We start from the raw sequence: 17,000 nt of genomic DNA, 5'->3' as shown, positions 1-17,000 counted from the left end.
TGAAAATGTTTAGTTAGAAAAGAACATGGCTGCTTATCTCATGTCAGTGTGTTGTAGACTATTCTAAAATGCCTTTTGTGAAGAAGGCATGAAAAGTACTGAAAAGGTTTCTCTCGGCTTGGCTTCGCGAACGAAGATTTAAGAAGGGTGCAATAGTCCACGTTTGCTGCAGGCTCGCTGGTGGCTGACAAGACCAATGTGGGACAGGCAGGTCCGGCCACAGCGGCTGCAGGGAAAAGTCTGATTTAGGGTTGTTCCTGTAGCAGTGCGATTCTTCCTCAATCTCCTTTTGTCCTCAAGACCAGCTATGCGTGCGTTCTCAAAGGAAGAGACAGCCTGGTGGATGGTGTGCCTCCATGCTTTGCGATCTGAGGCTAGGTCAGACCACTGGTGATGGTTGATGTGACAGGTGCTAAGGGATTTCTTCAAGGAGTCCTTGTACCTCTTCTTTGGTGCCCCTCTATTTCGATGGCCGGTGGAGAGTTCGCCATACAGGGCAATCTTGGGAAGGCGGTGGTTTTCCATCCTAGAAATATGCCCTGCCCAGCGCAGCTGCGTCTTCAACAGCAGTGCCTTGATGCTGGTAACCTCTGCCCGCTTGAGGACTTCAGTGTTGGTCACAAAGTCACTCCAGTGGATGTTGAGGATGAAAAGGTTTAGTTAGAAAAGAATATGGTAGCTTACCTCCTGTCAGTGTGTTGTAGTTGTTAAGACTCCTAGGCTAAGAATCTGTAAGTGCTGGATTCAAATCCTCACTGCTGCCATGGAAGCTTGCTGGATAACTCTGTACCAGTCACACACATTCAAGCTGATCTACCCCACAGGATTGTTGTGAGGATAAAATAAATAAATAAATAAAATGGAGAATGTTGTAAGCTACTTTGTGTCCCCATCAGGGAGAAAAGAAGAGTATAAATGAAGCTACCCAAAAATACATTTCTCCATGATGACCCATGGCAACTATTTTCAGCAATGACTCTGGCATCTGTTTCATTCGATTATGCGCTCCTCCTTTTTTTACTCTGGCATTTCGTTTTCCCATGCTCTCCCCCAATACAACTGCACAATGGAAGACAATGAATCAAAATGGCATAATAAACTGTTCTTCTCTAAGATTCATGACAAATGGCCGTAGCATGAGAAGACTGAGATACCAGCACCAATTTATTATTATTCATTACTATTGACTGGATCATTTTCTTTATCATTTTATACGTAATTCTAAATAGGCCAGTATCTCAATACCAGATGACCAGGTGACAATTGAAGCTTCCAAAGGAACAAGATCCTGAGACAACTGAGAAACCATTTTCTGTAACCTATACCCATGCCTTGGCATAACAACATCATCCTTTTTTAAGCGCATTACCGGGCACAGATCATTGCCACCATCACCTATGTATAAAATCTGGGAATATTTCATCCTCTGTTTTGAAGGGTTTTCTAAGAATTCTTCTAAGACTTTCCTCTTGCAGAGATTTACGGGACACTGTGCACAATTATGAGCATGAAAATTCTCCACAGTAAGATAGCCGAATCCGTTGAAACTTGCAGGATTTGTAAACACTTCATTAAATACTTGACAAAAATTAGAAGCTTTTAAGATCCAATCAATAAATATTGCATTGGAATCCGATATGATTATACAATCAAATAAGTCTTTGTGTTTGCCAACAAATTCTAGGAGATCTTTCATTCCTTCTGTGAAAGGTATTGTTGTCATAGTCCTTTTCATCTCTTCTTCCCTTATTCCACTGTCTCCCAGGAATCTGAAAACTCTGCCCATGTATTCTGTCCAGTGTCCTTTCTGATAGGAGTTTCTTATTTCATCAGGAAGTTTACCATTAGGTGCACATTTCACAATCCAGGTATCACTGTTTTCATCAATAATTGTATGGTCAAAATCAAAAACCAGCAGCAACTTCATTGTTGTCAGACAAATGTCAGCCTGGAAATAAGATAAAACTGTTTTGTTAAAGAGGCCTATGAAGATAATGATATTCAACCATAATCTTGGAAAGAAATTAATCAGAGAAGGCCTCATGGATTATTTACCATGTTTCTGAAAGTATACGAATACCATAAGATACTGAAATTTGTAGTATTTCATAAATTTACAAATCTAATGGATGTGCCCTTGTCAACAGAAGTGAGGATTCAAAGTTCCACAGACAAAGGCCTCCTCTGCAAACGTATGAAGACTGTGGAACTCCTTCCCTACTGCAGTTTGCCTCACTCCCTCAAAAATTTTTAAGGTGAACCAAGGCAATTCTCTTCTGCAGAAATGTTGGGGATACCACTAAGTCTCCTGACCTGTTGTTTATTTAATTATTTATGCCTAATTTATTTTAATTTGTATTGTAGTTCCTTGGTTCTTTGTTAGCCACCATGGAGAGTATAAATCAAGACGAAGGATTTAAATATTTTCCTTTCCTTTTGAGCAGGTAGCCACCATACCTACCTTGTTCATCCCTTCTACAGAAGACTGTACCTTATTCTTGTAGTGGGTAAAAAATATCTTTGGCCTTCCTCTAGCACTTACAATGATGACATATAATGTGTTTATAAGCATTTATAGTGGCAGAGTAGGACATGAGGCTGGATCCAGTGCTTCTATACACAAAGACCCAGTCTGGAGAACAATTTATCCCCTTCTTTTTCCTAGGCAGCCCCTGTAGCTTTTGAAAGATATGGGGAGCCCTCCAGAACAATACACTGCATGACACGAAGAATAAAAAAAAGAACCTGAAACCAGCCTACTCACTCTTATGTGAGCAGAGCTCCATCACTGCTTGTGTCAAGATTGAGGACTTAGAGTGGCAATTTTAGCATGTCTGTCTTTGCCAGGGGACAATCTAGATAATTTTTTGTCTGTTTTAATTATATTGCTCTGCTTCTTTGAATCCCCAATGGGGAGAAAAGCAGTATCAAAACACTTAATCAAAAAACTGGTTTGTATGGTCAATTTTTTCAAACAAACAAACAAATTAACCGAGATTTAACTCATCAATGTTAAGTTCTGCAATTTGCTTCAAAGCCACACCTGGGCCCCATGCAAATTTATCAATCTTGCATGTTTTGTTCTGAGCCTAACAGAAGGCTGGAGAATGCACTTGTGAATTTGAAGGACAGTGTTCTTTATCCACTAACTATCACAGCCTGTAGTGCATGTGGGGTGGATGGGGGAGACAGATATGTCTCCCAGTCAAGCACTGGCCTGTTGTTTTTTTAGGAACACAGATTACCATTGTTAATGTATTTTTATTTCTAAAGAATGATTATTTTGTGGCTTAAAAATCAAATTACACTATGATGCAATAGTCCTGTTAACAAGTGGCAGTTATCACATGTACAATCAGGGAACACTGGATTGGTCTTTGTATGTGTGCTGAACAGGGCTTTTTTTGTAGCAGGAACTCCTTTGTATTTTAGGCCACACACCCCTGATGTAGCCAATCCTCCAAGAGCTTACAGTAGGACAAGTAAGAAGAGCCCGGGGGGGGGGGGGGTCTTACCAACAGATCACAGATGTACACATGTACAGGCAGGATGAACATGTGTTCACTGTAACATGTGAAAAGGACTATGTAACTGAACGAGCATAAGGCCACTCCACAAACTGCACTTTAGTGTAGATCCACAAATATTTCACACACAACTGGAATACACACATTTATTTCAGCATGCAGTGCATATCACTAAAAGTGTAGTGTATGAAGTGGATCTCTGTATAACTAAAAATATAAACACAGAAAATTTGATCATGGTTTCAAAACTGATCTTTCCAATATAATAGCAGGACAACACAATGATATTCACTGGTTGATGCTCAGAAGTTTCAAACCTGGAAGCATTGGAGAGTATCACATATAAGACTTGGAATGTGATGCAGTTTTGTCCTGGGTACAGCTGCACATTGAGAGAGATGAGTATGCTTTGGAATGTTGCTGCTAGAAGTTCAAGTCAAAGATGTTTCCCTGTTTGGAGAAAGTAACACAACATAATGACAAAATGACTATAATTTACTGATGCTGACTTGCCATGGAAAAACAGAAATTTGATGAAGATTTTGGATATAATTCCAAGTCCATTTTCCTGGTAATAAATCCTACTGAAATCAGCAGCATTTATTTTTGGATAACTATACTTATATTCTGGCTGTTTATTAACATATGACAGTAATGAAGTCCTACTATGTACATTATATTATTATGGATATATAAGAAAATGGAGTAAGGAAGAAATTATTTATTCACAATGAAACTACATGGTTTTTTTGCTTATAAGAGCTTCAGAGGGTAGCCATGTTGGTCTGCAGTACAAAGCTAGATTTGAGTCCAGTAGCACGTCAGAGACCAGCAAGATTTTGAGGGTATGCGTTTTCGAGAGACGAGTTCCCTTTGTCAGACAGGGTAGGGACCTCGGACTCTGGAAAGCTCATACCTTGAAAATTTTGCTGGTCTCTAAGGTGCTGCTACTGGACTTGTATCTTGTTTGTAATAGACATATTTTGTTATCCAAATGTATGGAGTGGAAAGAGGCTCTAACCCATACCTGTTTGGGTTTTTTTACCCCCAGTAACTCAAGAATGGTATTTTCCAGAGAGATAACACAGTAAAAAACAAATACGGGATAACACAGTAAACACACTTCCCACCCACCCCCCCCACCCCCAGTGGGAAGCAGGTTCCAGTGGGTGCACTTAGAAAAGCCATGCTTTGAAAAATGATCACAAATCCAAGGTCATGTCATTAGCTTCTCACACACACACATACACACACCATTTTGTGGCTAAGATTCCGTTAATCTTTTGTGGACCACCGCCAACTTCGTCAGTCAACCAAAGCTTCTGCCCTAATAAATCTGCAGGATCTTTAAGGTGCCACCACAATAAGGTGGTGGTGGGAGGAGAGCTTCAGCTGTGAACAGATTAACAACCTTGAGCTGCGGCTTGCTTTTGCTTCCTTCAGTCACAGGCGAGGCAGCCAGAAGGAATGTCCCCATGATCTGTTTATCAGAAGGAACACCTTTGGTCCCCGAGCCATCTTCCACCTCTGCAGCCAATGCTAGATTCAGGTAGGCAGGGAGGGAGGAAGGTAGCCGCGTTGGTCCCCGAAGCAGTAGGCCTCGCGCCGGGCTCGAGGAGGAGAGAGGGGGGAAAGATAGCGGGCGGAGCTTAGGATCCCGCGGAAGGGAAGGGAAGGGAGAGGAGGCAAGGCGAAGAGAGGGAAAGGCCGGGCTCCCGCGGGCGGCTGGACTGACCTGCAAAGGAGCTTCTCCTCCTCCTCTTCCTGGCTTGCTAGTCACGTGGTGACCTCCCGAAGTCGTCTCTCGCGCGCCATCCCGGCCGCAGAGCGTCGCGTGACTTCCCACCCCCTCCTTTCCTACTGCGCTTCGTCTCCTTCCCGGCCGTTGCCCGGCAACCGCCGTACGCTACTTGCGGCCCTGAAGCGGCGGCGGCGCCTGGACCCTGGCGTGCTGCTCCCCCTTGGCCCGCCACGGAGATGCCGGACTCAGCGGAGGCTGCTTGCCCGATGATACGATTTGGGAGGCGCAGAGGGCAGAGAGTGGAGTCCACGCGTGAGTGTCCCTCCCGGGCCGGGGAGGGCGAGGGGGGCAGCTAGTGCTGCTGGACGAGGTGGAGGCAGAGTGGGCAAGTTCCTGGGCTCCGCGTAGGGTTGCCAATCTCCAGGTGCAGCCTGGAGTTCTGATGTGTGACTGACCTCCAGACCAGTGTTCCGTCTGAGTTAGTGTGAGCTAGCTAGCTCACAGTTTTGTTTTGCTTCTGGCTCACACATTTTTGTCTTCGCTCAGGAAGGATGGCCCCAGAGCAAGCTAATTTATGCAGGAGCTCACAACTTCAATGCCAGTAGCTCACAAAGTAGGATTTTTGCTCACAAGACCCCACAAGCTTAGAGGGAGTATTTCTCCAGGCTACAGAAACTGGTGCTCCCGGTTCATCCTTCCTGAACTAAGACAAAAATGTGTGAGCTAGAGGCTAAAAATCTGTGAGCTAGCTCACACTAACTTAGCTTAGAGGGAACAGTAGCACATTCCTGGCTGAGTTCCCAAAATGACACCTTCGGAAGATGTGCTGTATAGCAACACCTCTGTGCAGAACTCCCTGGACTCCCCAAACTCTACCTGTTTCAGGCACCTCCTATAGATCTCAAGGGATTGCCCAAGACAAGGGCAGCCCTGTTGGCAATCCTAAAGTCCTAAAGACAGCATGGAGGGGAGCGGGCAACAGTTCCTTATATCAGTTCCATATGAACTGGGATATAGAAAGGTGGAGGGGTAGCCTTAGAGAGCTTTCCTCTTTGCAAGGAGGCTGGCAAGGACACCTTCAAAATGCCTGCTCATGGACCAGCTGGAATTATATTATTTTTAATGTAGGGGGTCTGAGAAAAACAACATGAACAAAGAGCACACTCAAGTTGCACAAAAATAAAATATTCAAGACACCCAGTTTCCCAAAAACGAATAGATGTTTGTCTAACATCTAATAATTTTCTCCAGCCCACTATGGAAAGTCTTAGCTTCATTTCAGGACTTGCTATCCTGACTTCAGTGAAGTTTTAGGGAACATCCTTGACACAATGATTATTGGTTTTTGGCGAACATGACTGAATACATACACAACTTGCCAAGGTTAATATCTCATGTGGATTTTAAAATACCGGTTTTCTGGTCCCAAGGAGAGTTATGCATAGGGAGAAATAACATCTTTTTTGTTTTGTAGAAAAAAATTACTTTGATGAAGATGAAGTTGAGGAGGGAATATTTCTCCCAGTGGGAGTAGATCTTCACCAGATAACCATACTGTCTAAGGCAGAATGGGAAAGGATTCAAGACAACCTCAATGCTCCAGCAAGAGAAGCAGCACGAATTCGTGCCGAAAGAAAAGAAAGGAAGGATTTGCACTTGAAGTCTCAAGCCCTTGTGAAAAACTGGACCAACACTATTGCAGTAAGAGAAGTTTGTGCATGGCAGTACCTAGGGATTATTTCTCAAATATTGGACAATTTTTGTATCTTTTATATTCCAGTTTAATAGGCTGCAAGATTGTCAGTCAAAAAGCCAGTTTCAGTGTTGCAAGAATTTGTTGCATTCACACATCCCTGGATATTACGTGCTTATTGTACTGTAGCAGTCTTTGCAACTGCACTGCCTTTTCCACACTGGAAAATCCAGTTGTCAGCAATTGCTATAGTGCAATGAGAATGCAGTATCCACCACAAAGATATGTGTGGATGGATGCTCTTGTTAGCAGACCCAGTGTAACATTGGGGCTGGCACATCCAAGGTTCAGCTTGACTTGATTAACTGACAAGATGGTCTTAGGCCAGCCCATCTGTATCAACTTCAGCCATCCTCCCAGTTTGCAGCATAAGGAAGATAATACTGATTGGCCCTTTTCTGATTCCTATACATCTACATTTGTCACACACTTAAAAGGCTGTGTGCATTTGCACTCAGATCATTAAAGTGAAGTCCAAATGTTACATGGTGTTACAGCAGAATCCAGTGCATGCCAAGAATCCTATATAGTGTATGACTGACTGACTGAACGTTTGCCACTATAGACTATACTATGGAATATCCAAGCCATCTTAGTGTTCTTTACTTGAGACAGGGAACCCTTCAGTGGACTTCAAAGAAAAATTTGTCCTACCTACAAATTGTTGGCATAGCTCTTCAAAAATGCCATTTTTGAACCATTTCACTTCCAATACTATTCCTAATAGGGATGAGGTTTCTTTGTATTGCAGGGTTTGTCCCAGGCGAAACTGAAAGCCCAAAAAGAGTATAAAGAGAAGATTGAGGAAGAAAGAAGAAAAATTGACCTGGAAGAAGCAAAGTACCAGGCACAGAAGCGAAAAGAAGCCATTGAAAAAGCCAAAATTGATCAGTACTATCAAAGTGACAGAGTGAAAGGATTCCATGTAAAGTAGATGGTTTATTATGTCTTTTTTTCATTATTTATTTTGCGTATTCAAGGACAGAAGAAAAGTTAAATTTCCCAATTTTATTTTGCAGAATGCCCTCTTACTTACTGAAGTCTTAAAAGAAAGGGAAGCTCAGATTAAATTTCAGAAGATAAAACAAAACTTGTACCAGAGTAAAGATGAAGAAATAGAATGTGAACGTCAAAAGGCTATACTAAAAGAGGAGGAAAAAGTTAAAGAAAGTCATAGAAAGCGAATGCAGCTTTGCAAGGATCAACTGGAACAGTAAGCTCTTTTTAAAGTAGAGAACAGTCTTAGGTGCATCTGTTCAGGTCTCTTCAGTGGGTCTTTCTCCCAAAAAAGTGCTCTTAGAAAGACATCGGTAGGCTGCAATTTTATTGCACGCTTACTTGAGAAGAGGCCCTGTTGAATATAGTGGGCCTTCCTTCTGAAGGTGAGATGCAACAAAAGATCTATGAATAAGTCTTCTGCTGTTCTGCATAAGCTTTAATTGTAATTATTGTGTTAATGATGCAGGGTAGTTAGACTTTTCCCTTTCTTTACACCGTTTTTACAATTTTAATTGCTCCAGCGGGGGTGGGGAATACAAGTACCACAGACAGACATCTGTATATCCCACACCTATGGAAATAGCAGCCTAAAGAGGGGTTCAGAAGACAATACTGACTTTAATGGACCGAGGGTCTGATTCAGTATAAGGCAGCTTCATATTAAAACTATATGAAAGAAAAGATTACATTCCTCCACTATGCAGTAGCCTCAATCCAAATCAGGGTCCCACAGGGCACAATGTACAGTTTAAAACTCAGATCTTCTATTATCTAGCTTACCTATCCTAGTGCAAGTCACAACAGACTTATGGCAAATTCAGCAAGGCAAATGAGAAACAGAGGTGTTTTGCCATTGCCTACTTTGGTGATCTCCTGTTCAAGTACTGACCCTGCTTAGCTTCCAAGATCAGGCTATGCAATGCCACTTTCCCTTTTCTAAATCTAGTTTGGCTCTGAGTGAATGTATTTAGTAATACTGCTAATTCAACAAACCTAATGGTTCTTGGGCAAAAAGTTTAGCCCCATAAATCAAGAACTGGACTACCTTTGGTTAGTCTTTAAGATGCTACTGGAACACTGTTTTATTTTAGATTCTCTTCTGCTTCTTGTCTTTAATTCAAAACTTCCATGAATTGAAGAGGAATCTTAAGAAATTGCTAATCTATCTTTACACCTCACATTTGTCTCATTGCCTGTTTTAGGATAAAGGAGCATGAACATTTAGCAGAGCTGAGCAGACTAGAAGACATAAAAGAAGGAGAAGAGATTCAGGCACTGACCAGGTTATATCACCATGAACAGCAGGAGAAAGAGCAGAAGAAGCTAGAGGAGAAACTGGAGCGTAAAAAAGCACATCAAGTATGTGACAGAAAACCACTGGCCAGATTTGAACCTAGAGATGCTTTTGAGTCCTTAATAACAACAGGTGCTGAACAAGAAGATTCTCCGGCCAGTTTCTAAGGGATGTGATCATTACAGAGAGGGGTGGGGGGGAAGGGTGCTAACCTGGATGGCCCAGGCTAGTCCAATCACATCAGATCTCAGAAGCTAAGCAGGGTCATTCCTGGTTAGTATTTGGATGGGAGACCACCAAGGCAGTCGAGGTTCATGATGCAGAGGCAGGCAATGGCAAGCCGCCTCTAAACATCTTTTGCCTTGAAAACCCTCCAGGGCTACCATAAGTCAGCTGTGGAGTTCTTGAGCTTATGAAAGAAATAGTGCGGTATATACTGTAGAAATGAGCAGGAGAGGGGACTTAAAGGGAAAAGGAGATTCCATTCCACTCCCTCCTAGCCCCCTCTTGCCAGTGACTCTGTTCCCCCCCCTTGCCATTGACTTCATTTTCACATCCTCTGATGCTCTGTTTCCTCCCCTCCTCACTGACTGCATCCCACTGTCCTCTACTCGTTCCCCCCATTGCTCTGCTTACCTTCACAACCTTCCACTAGCTTCTGCTCCACTTCCCTTTTCTTGTTCTTCTTCCACGCAAATATTGATTACCATTTTGTGAATGTTTACTTAGCGCAGGTCCAGTCCTTGACTGTTAGGTATAAGGATTTGTTAGCAACAGAGAGAGGAATACCTCCATACATAGTGTGTGTGTGTGTGGGGGGTGTTAAGTGTGCAGGTTTAGTATGTGATGATCCTTACTACCCCAAGCATTAGAATGGGTATTGGAAGGATCAATGCATGCAGTCCAGCCCAGTGTCAAATGGGCCATTGGTGAAGATACTGTCTGATCTGAGCAAATCTAAAAACTGTTCTTCATTTGTGTATATTGCAAGGTCAATATACATGGGCTCTCCCACATGCCGATGTTGTCTTGTAAGTGTCATGGGTCAAGGATTGTATATGCACGTATGCTTTTCTCTTGATTCAAGGGGGAAACTCTGGCAGCAGAGAGCAGCACACAGTCACAGCCCTTGGCTCTCCAGATCTGGAAACTCAGCACTTGTTTCCCTTCTGCCCAGCAAAAGCCCCCCTTCAGCGCCAAAGCTGTCCTGGGATCTGGAAGGCCCAACATTCACCAACCCCCATTTGACTAAATGTTCTCTTTTACTCCCTCATACCAAGTCAGCATGAATGGTCTGAGAGTTTATGCACTCGTTTAAGTAAAATTTATTTTCTGTGTGTTTTTTTAAAGGCTCATGTTGCTGACCAAGTTATTCTAAAAGCTATAGAAAAGCAAAAACAAGAAGAAGAAGATGATAAAATTCGAGCACATTTTCATGCAAAGCAAGCTGTGGCAAAGCTGAGAAAACAAAGAGAACAAGAAATGCTCAGGTAAGCAGAATAGCTGATATGTTAAAACCAGCACCCAAATAATAAAAAAAAACCCAACTGTTTTCCAGAATTCTTCATTCTTGTACATACACTCAAAAACATACTAACAATTAATGATATCACTAAGAGCAACTATTTTTAATAAATAATTTATTTTTAATGAACTATTTATATCCTTGCACCCTGGATAACACTAAGGAAAGGAAAGGTCCCCTGTGCAAGCACCAGTTGTTTCCGACTCTGGGGTAACGTTGCTTTCACAACGTTTTCATGGCAGACTTTTTATGGGATGCTGTGCCATTGCCTTCCCCAGTCATCTACACTTTCCCCCCAGCAAGCTGGGTACTCATTTTACCAAACTCAGAAGGATGAAAGGCTGAGCCAACCTCGAGCCGGCTACCTAAAAACCCAGCTTCTGCCAGGGATTAAACTCAGGTCGTGAGCAGAGCTTAGAACTGGAGTACTGCAGCTTTAACATCCTGTGCCACTGAAGAGCCAGATAATTGTAGGCTCTCCTGGCTACACATGGAAACAATCAACCAAACTGTCTTTCAGGACTACTTGACAAGGGGTATAGGAGATGGCATTCAAATCTGCCAATGAATATTGAGGGTACAGAACATTATTTAGACTCCTAAATAACATGCTGAGTGATCGAACTTTCCAAGTAATTATGGGGCAATCAGTCAGCAAGCAGAAGAAACTGAATAACCGCCTACCCCCAGGGCTCGATCCTCGCTCTTTTTCTTTTCAGTCTATATATCTCTGATGTGCTTGAGACGATATCCAGGAAGTTTGCTTCTGCTGATGGCATGGCGATTGCAATAAGGTGCCAATCAATTGAAAGGACTGAGAAAATACTAACTAGGGACCTTGAAATTTTAGCTGACTACTACTGTCAACGGCAGCTTATCCCAATTCCAGGAAAAACAGAATGCTCCTGTTTCCACTTCAATAACAATCTTGCCAACCATGAACTGAATGTCTACCTTAATGGTATCTGAGTTACACACAACCATACACCTGAGCACCTTGGCATTACCCTGGACAGGACCTTGAGCTATAAACACCATCTTACCAATGTAGCAGTGAAAATATGCATGAATTGTACTTTTTCAGAGAAATAGAGGAAACCAGAGAAAATATTGCTAATCGCCTCCTGGCACGGATGAAAATGAAGACTGACGATGAAGACGAGCGTATTGCTAGGAAAGTCAAAGAGATGGAAGAGGAGCGTGAGAGAGAACTCGCAGAAAAAGAAGAAAAGATCAAAGCTGATTTGAAATCAATCAAAGAACACAGAATTGGTGTGGTAAGAAAAAAGCCAGATACTTTTTTTATACCTTCTGTCATTTGTACCTTTCTTGCCAATTAATCACTCATAATAGGTTTCAGTGACAGTAAAATAATACTATCATCATCATAAGCAACTTGCTTGAAATGCAGTTCCAATCAAATTTGGTATTTAGGAGTGGGATGGTGAAGATACATAAGCAGTCCTTTTTCTAAATAAACTGAGCCACATTGGAGCCCCCTGTTTGTTTCTATGCAGGTATAGTAAACTAGTATTAGGTTTCACAGCCTTAAGATTTAAGATGGATGTGTTATTTACAGATAAAAACGAAAGAAGAAAAAGAAAAACAGGAGAAAGAAGAAGCGAAAGAGATGCTTCGTAAACTGATAGAAGCCGATCGAGTCTACCAGGAATTAGAGAAAGACAAGAAACATAGAAATCATTGTGCGAACTTAAAACTGCAAGAAAGCCATGTCATGCAAATTGTAAGTATTTATTTATAAAATTTGTATGCTCTCTCTCCAGACCCGTTGGAGGTGACTTACAAGACAAAGCAGACAACTGAAACCAATTGAGCAAAACAAAATCAATAAAATAATCCAAGTCGGAAAAAAATCATGCCAGTAAAAGCAACATAGGGCATAAAGATAATTAAATGGAGCCATCTAAAAGGATACAAAGAAGACAGTTGTTAGGCTAGGAGAGACCATAAAACAGCCAAAAAACATAGAACCTCCCTGAATTAAAAAGCCTAGTCAAAGAGCAGCGTTTTGGTCTGGAACCTAAGGGAAAACCAGGTGCAAAGCAAGCCTCAAGAGGGAGGCAATTCCAAAGGCAAGACGCCGTCACTGGGGGAACCCTCCCCCCCCCATAAAAAACCTCTCTGTGATCCCCACAGCCTCACTTCTTCTGGTAAGGGCCCAGAGAGAAGGGTTTAAGAAAAGGCTAAACAACATGGGCATTACAAAGCATGGCCATGATGAAGATTGTTATGTACCTCACCAGAAAGGAACACAACCTGTATGTTTCTTTTCCATGCTTGGGAGGGCATGCTGCAAATCAGAAAAACACACATCCTCTGTGGTTGCTTCTACACCAGCCACTTAGCTTAGAAAGGTCTTTATTAGCTCACAACATCTTTATGAAGAATCCAGATGGAATCCCAATGCCTTATCCCTATCTTGTCTTTCTTTCTGAAACTAATAAAACTTTTTGAAAATCAAGAATCCAGATGGTAACTTTGGTGAAATGTCCCAGTGCCTGCTCTCCCTCCCCCACATTTAACAGACATGATTTGTAGGGCAATTCATTTTTATCGAAATGAAACGCAGTGTCAGCCTTCTGGTATAGTCTGGCAAAGTTCTATTAAGATGTGTTAGGAGTAATCTCTCTTTAATGTTGCTCTTTCCATTTTTCCATCCAATGGAAGCAGTGACTGGCTATGACATGCCTGAGGATCTTTAACCAATCCTTGTTTAGGGGCAGGGATGGAGGTGGTGTGGAAATGATGCTTTTTTCTTTGCAGCTGAAGTAGTTTAATTTCTGGTTCATTTTTTTGTATCAATCATTACTAATCTTGTGACCAGGCATGTAGATCAATGAGACCAACCAGGCTGTAGAAATCAGGAAGAGGGGGCCTCTACTCTGTCTGCCAGAGAGAACTCAATGCATTCGCAGAATGTGGATATGGAACTGGGGTTGCAATTTCCTGACTGAGATACTATATCACTTGCTCTTGAGTAGTAGCTGTGGTTCAGTGGGGGGCAGCCCATGCTTTTCATGTAAGAGGTCCTAGATTCAATCCCCAGTGTCTCCAGTGTAAGGATCTCTGTCAGCATGACCACCAACCAGATCACACAACACTGAGCTAGATGATGTAGGGCAGTTTCCTATGTGCCTTGCCTGCCAATCTACCAGTGCTGGTGTTACCATAGACAGGTTAGCTATGCTGCTAGTGTACCACCACCACCACCCCCTACTGCCCTTTGGACAACCTGAACTCACCAAATCGATCTCCGTGCTGGATATGGTTTTTCTGCAGGCATTTTCCCTGCTCATAGCTGTCATGACAACCATGGGCCTGTCCCGTGTGTCCACTCTTCTTTCTTCTGTCACTGCAGAACCTTGGACCAAGGTGGTCCATCAGGTACCCCGATCCTAATAGGGTATTAGAGGTCATCACTAGCAGCCTTTGGGATTGTGCTTGGAACTAAACTAATAGGCAGTGGAGCTGATACACTACTGGAATTCATGGTTTCCCACAGCAGCTCCATGTTAGAACTCCCACCGGTCATGTCTTGAACCAGTTGTAGTCCCTGGTCATTTTCTGGAGGCAATCCCACATGGTCATTGCAGCATTAGTCCATCAATTTGCATGTCTGTGTTTTAAAAGCACAAAAGAAAGATGGAAAATGGCAATTTGTCTTAAATATAATTTGCAATTCATGAATATAATGTATATTTTATTGGAATATTACTGGGCGAGTTAAAATGACAGCAAATTTAGCTACAGATTTCATCAGTGCTTGGATTGCATCTGTGTGATCCTTCTTCCATATGATCTTATTTATCCTAGCAGAATTTCAGTTCTGAACTAGTGGGCTGTTCATTGTGGGCTGTAAAGGAGAACTTCTACAACAACTTTGTAGATTCGAGTCCAGTAGCACCTTAGAGACCACCAAGATTCGGGGGATATGAGGTTTCGAGAGTCAAAATCTGGTTGGCCTTTAAAGTGTTACTGGACTAGAATCTAGCTGTTCTGCAGACCAACACCTCAGCTACCCTCTGAAACTAACAAGCTTTGTAGTTCTTGTTCAGATACACAGTAAAATGGTCTCTGGGTACAATTAAGAGTCTCCCCCCCCCCTTTCTTTCAATGCAGGCTGAAAAAATCGCAAGACAAGAGCACGAGAAGCAAGAGGATGCATTCTATGTGAAACAGAGAGAACAGATTGCGCTGTATAAAGAGCAGGAATTCCAGGAGTATGCAAAGAAAGTAATTGATGAAGAATCAAAAACAGCCCGGAATCTTTACCCTCTTCTGAAAGTTGTACAGGAAGGTGCTAGTGGTAGTTATAGAGGAAGGGAAGGAATAAGTCCTGGCAGTCAGAATGCTCAGCCACTTTATGCTGGTAACACAGCTCAAGAAATTAAGCTTCTAAATGGACAAGAATATGAGGCTACTAAGGGACGGCTAGGTTTTACATGGTAATAAAAAAAAATCCTTAAGGATCTCAGTTTAAAAGGGCCTGTGTTGCAAAACACGTAGTATAGAAATTGCAGATTTAAAATTCAGAGCGTGAATAAAATTTGAAACTCTCGAAATACATTTTTATAATCTTTATATAGTCAATTGTACTAGTTCAGAGACCTACCACGTTCGATAAATAATGTGTAGTATTTACAAAATGGTTAAAAAAACCTTTGCTGTATTTGTGTATAAAGTTTGAAAAACAAAAGTGCAATTCTGTTCATGTTCCAAAAAAAAGCAATATCTGCATTTAATTTTTACTACATTACTTGCTTGTACTACAAGTGAACAGAAATTACCTGTATTCAGAGAATAAAATATCTCGCTGTCCATTTGGCATTTAGGGTTTTAAATATTAAGGATCCTCACTTATCAGCATGGAGGGATTTGAAGTGGGAGGAGCAATCACCATTCTTTTTTCCTCTGATGGCAGTGCTCGTCTACTGGCAGAAAAACTGTGGCTGGATCAAAACAATTATAAATGTATTTACTAACTATTAGGGTTTGTAGAATCTTTCGGGCTCAAGTGCCGTGTTCTACTGGAGAAAGTTTTTCTTCCAGACGTTTCATTCTCAGCTAGTCTGGAAGAAAAACTTTCTCCAGTAGAACACGGCACTTGAGCCCGAAAGATTCTACAAACCCTAATGATGATGCCAGCCATGAAAACCTGAAATCTTTGATATTTACTGTTTTGTATTAATAATGAAATTCCCCAAACCTGTATTTGCCTTAGAGACACAAAGCACGTGTGGGAAATTGTAGAGAACCAATTGGAGGGAAAGGAAAGATACCCATTGCCCTTTGCTTCCCCCAGATAGTACATCTAATTGGAGAGGAAAGAGCTTGCATATAAATAGGAGTCGTCTGCATGCATTGCCTAGTTCTGAAAATGGAAAGTTAACCAGCCGGTAGTTTTCTGCACCAGTGTAGAAGCATGAGGCTGTACCCAGTCTTGCCCTCACTACCGCTTGAATATAGAATGAATAAACCATAGTTATTCATTCTATAAAGTCATTTTAACAATAGGACTATCTATCAATCATTTTAACCTCCCCCACTTTTAAGCACTATTTAATATCAACTTACATGTCGCAAAAATACTCCTATAGGCGCTTCTCTTAGGGATAGCAAAGAAAGAGAACAGTTGCTCCAATTACAAACAAATTAAGAGACAAACTTACACCTATATACTGCCTACCCATAAGAAACATTTTGGAACTAACTTCCTGCAGTCTAAATGGTTGAAAAATAAACCAGTTCAACACCTCTAGTGTTGCAGACGAGATCTTGGTTGAAAAGTACATTGCCACTCTCAACACAGTGCAGTCTGGGTGATTGATGGATCCAAGTGGGCAACACTTCTGCTAGCTTGCATCCTCACCAAAAGGAAAAGCTTTCTTCGTTGTCCCATCACATTTGTTCAGAGAGGAGGGGACTGGCCAGCTCTGTGGCTGACATAGCTGTGTGCTCATCAGTCTCTGCCTCACTCATTAGAATAGGGGCAAATATTAATTTACAGTTCAAACAAATATTTATCTACAATTCAAGATTCAGATGATTAAACTACCCCTTGTAGACCCAGCTAGTATGAATGTTCCTGGTGCTTTGCTCTCTGCTTTACTGGGGCGGTGGGGATTTTCTAAAATAACAGT

At 41.9% G+C, this 17,000-nt stretch overlaps 2 protein-coding genes across 2 annotated transcripts; one reads left to right on the top strand and one right to left on the bottom strand.

Moving 5' to 3' along the window:
- Positions 1-1,126: 1,126 nt before the first annotated feature.
- Positions 1,127-5,195, bottom strand: PHOSPHO2 (phosphatase, orphan 2). The gene is made up of 3 exons (XM_060257436.1): positions 4,939-5,195; positions 3,820-3,977; positions 1,127-1,948 (listed from the first exon to the last, which is right to left on the bottom strand). The coding sequence occupies exon 3, from the start codon at positions 1,925-1,927 to the stop codon at positions 1,205-1,207; it is 723 nt and encodes a 240-aa protein (XP_060113419.1). The 5' UTR covers positions 1,928-1,948; positions 3,820-3,977; positions 4,939-5,195; the 3' UTR covers positions 1,127-1,204.
- On the top strand, positions 5,189-15,678 carry CFAP210 (cilia and flagella associated protein 210). The gene is made up of 9 exons (XM_060257433.1): positions 5,189-5,580; positions 6,743-6,969; positions 7,773-7,946; positions 8,041-8,234; positions 9,223-9,379; positions 10,665-10,804; positions 11,924-12,116; positions 12,419-12,583; positions 14,980-15,678. The coding sequence occupies exons 1-9, from the start codon at positions 5,505-5,507 to the stop codon at positions 15,307-15,309; spliced, it is 1,656 nt and encodes a 551-aa protein (XP_060113416.1). The 5' UTR covers positions 5,189-5,504; the 3' UTR covers positions 15,310-15,678.
- The last annotated feature ends 1,322 nt before the right edge of the window (positions 15,679-17,000 follow it).

The sequence above is a fragment of the Heteronotia binoei genome, chromosome 16, assembly GCF_032191835.1.
Source record: "Heteronotia binoei isolate CCM8104 ecotype False Entrance Well chromosome 16, APGP_CSIRO_Hbin_v1, whole genome shotgun sequence".
NCBI classification, from domain to species: Eukaryota; Metazoa; Chordata; class Lepidosauria; order Squamata; family Gekkonidae; genus Heteronotia; species Heteronotia binoei.
This window is presented reverse-complemented; position numbering and strand designations above follow the sequence as displayed.

Excerpts from the sequence above, each read along its gene's own strand:
- PHOSPHO2 (XM_060257436.1), bottom strand. The coding sequence starts at position 1,927 with ATGAAGTTGCTGCTGGTTTTTGATTTTGACCATACAATTATTGATGAA.
- CFAP210 (XM_060257433.1), top strand. The coding sequence starts at position 5,505 with ATGCCGGACTCAGCGGAGGCTGCTTGCCCGATGATACGATTTGGGAGG. Across the intron at positions 7,947-8,040 it reads ACAGAGTGAAAGGATTCCAT|AATGCCCTCTTACTTACTGA; the intron begins GTAAAGTAGATG and ends TTTATTTTGCAG. Across the intron at positions 9,380-10,664 it reads AGCGTAAAAAAGCACATCAA|GCTCATGTTGCTGACCAAGT; the intron begins GTATGTGACAGA and ends GTTTTTTTAAAG.